The sequence below is a fragment of the Mandrillus leucophaeus genome, unplaced genomic scaffold (genome assembly GCF_000951045.1).
Source record: "Mandrillus leucophaeus isolate KB7577 unplaced genomic scaffold, Mleu.le_1.0 Scaffold463, whole genome shotgun sequence".
Lineage (NCBI taxonomy): Eukaryota > Metazoa > Chordata > Mammalia > Primates > Cercopithecidae > Mandrillus > Mandrillus leucophaeus.
The window spans coordinates 737,073-739,381 of NW_012104954.1; the positions used below are offsets into that span (position 1 = coordinate 737,073).

At 48.8% G+C, this 2,309-nt stretch overlaps 1 protein-coding gene across 1 annotated transcript in view; it reads left to right on the plus strand.

The window, feature by feature from the left end:
* Window positions 1–96, plus strand: part of RTBDN (retbindin) — an 11,012-nt gene extending 10,916 nt beyond the window's left edge. The window contains exon 7 of the mRNA XM_011994917.1: window positions 37–96. Coding sequence (XP_011850307.1) covers window positions 37–96 — 60 coding nt within the window. The remainder of the gene's footprint in view (window positions 1–36) is intronic.
* Window positions 97–2,309: the final 2,213 nt, after the last annotated feature.

Sequence of the window (2,309 nt, forward strand, 5' to 3'; positions counted from 1 at the left end):
TTTTTTTTGAGACAGAGTTTCGCTCTTGTTGCCCAGGCTGGAGTGCAATGGCAGGATCTCAGCTTACTGCAACCTCCACCTCCCAGGTTCCAGTAATTCTCCTGCCTCAGCCTCCCTAGTAGCTGGGATTACAGGTGCCTGCCACCAAGCCCGGCTAATTTTTTGTATTTTTAGTAGAGATGGGATTTCACCATGTTGGTCAGGATGGTCTCAAATTCTTGACTTCAGGTGATCAACCCACCTCGGCCTCCCAAAGTGCTAAGACTACACGCATGAGCCACCAAGCCATGCCCTTTTTCTTTTTTTGGGACAGAGTCTAGCTTTGTCTCCCAAGCTGAAGTGTAGTGGTGCAATCTTGGCAAACTGCAACCTCAGCCTCCTGGGTTCAAGTGATTCTCGTACCTCAGCCTCCAGAGTAGCTGGGATTGCAGGCACACACCACCACATATGGCTAATTTTTGTATTTTTAGTACAGATGGGGTTTCGCCATGTTGGCCAGGCTGGTCTCAAATTCCTGACTTTGGTGATCCACCCACCTCGGCCTCCCAAAGTGCTGGGATTACAGACATGAGTCACCATGCCTGTCCAAGACCCCATATTATACATATAGACTACAGAGTTTGGTGACAATGACCCTGTGTAGTGTCCACCTGTGTTCACAACCCAGCTCTACCACTTACTTATGCTGTAACTTCCGTTTCACACATTGCCCAGCTTAAGCCTCAATTTCTTCATCTTTAAAATGGGAATGTGGGCTGGGCATGGTGTCTCATGCCTGTAATCCCAGCACTTTGGGAGGCTGAGGCAGGCAGTGCATTCACTTGAGTCCAGGAGTTCAAGACCAGCCCGGCCAACATAGCGAAAATCCATCTCTACCAAAGATACAAAAATTAGCCAGGCGTGGTGGCACATGCCTGTAATCCCAGTTTCTCAGGAGGCCGAGGTGGGATAATCACTTGAACCCAGGAGATGGAGGTTGTGGTGACCTAAGATAGTACCACTGCACTACAGCCTGGGTGAGAGGGTGAGACCTTGTCTCAAAAAGAAAAATTAAAATAAAATAAATAAAATAAAATGCAAATGAGTTCCTTTCACAGAATTGAGAAAGAATTCAGTGAGTTAGTGCAAGTTTTTCTGCATATCTAACACTGCATACCAAGCAACTCCAATATAGTGATGATAAAAAAAAGTCACTAGCCTGGGCACGGTGGCTCATGCCTGTAAGTCCAGCACTTTGGGAGGCCGAGGCGGGCGGATCACAAGGCCAGGAGATCAAGACCATCCTGGCTAACATGGTGAAAGCCCATCTCTACTAAAAATACAAAAAATTAGCCAAGCGTGGTGGCGGGCACCTGTAGTCCCAGCTACTAAGGAGGCTGAAGATGGAGAATCACTTGAACCCGGGAAGCAGAGGTTGCAGTGAGCCGAGATCATGCCACTGCACCCCATCTGGGTAACAGAGCCAGACTCCGTCTCAAAAACATAACAAAAAAAACCCCAGCACTTTTGGAGGCCGAGGCAGGTGAATCACGAGGTCAGGAGTTCAAGACCAGCCTGATCAACATGGTGAAACACCACCTATACTAAAAATACAGAAAATTAGCCGGGTGTGGTGGTGGTGCATGCCTGTAATCCCAGCTACTCAGGAGGCTGCGGCAGGAGAATCGCTTGAATCCAGGAAGCAGAGGTTGCGGTGAGCCAAGATCACGCCATAACACTCCAGCCTCCTAGGTGACAGAGCGAGACTCCATCTCAAAAAAAAAAAAAAAAAGTCACTATCTTTCATGGTTCTGGGGTTTGACTCAGTCCAGCCTGGCAGTTCTTCCCGAAGATCTGTCATGTTCTTGCAGACAGTGGCTGGGGCTGGAATCACGTTGAAGTCTTCCTCGCTCACATATCTGCTAGTTGGCGTTGGCTGTTGTCTTCAACTTCTGCTGGGGCTATTTGCCAGAATATCTGCACATGGCCCCTCTGTGGCTTGGGCTTCCTCTCAACATGGCAGCTACGATCTAAGGGAAATGTCCCAAGACAGCAAGCCAAGTGGGAGTTCAGTTTTGATGACTTAACTTTGGAATTAACACAGCGTGACATCTCTTTCTATTCACTACAGGGAGTCACTGAAGCCAGCTCATATTCAAGGAGAGGCATCATAGACTCCACCTCCAATGGGAGGGATGTCAAATAAAATGCTTAGAAAGTGTGGCACGTGGCCGGGTGCGGTGGCTCAAGCCTGTAATCCCAGCACTTTGGGAGGCCGAGGCGGGTGGATCACGAGGTCAGGAGATCGAGACCATCCTGGCTAACATGGT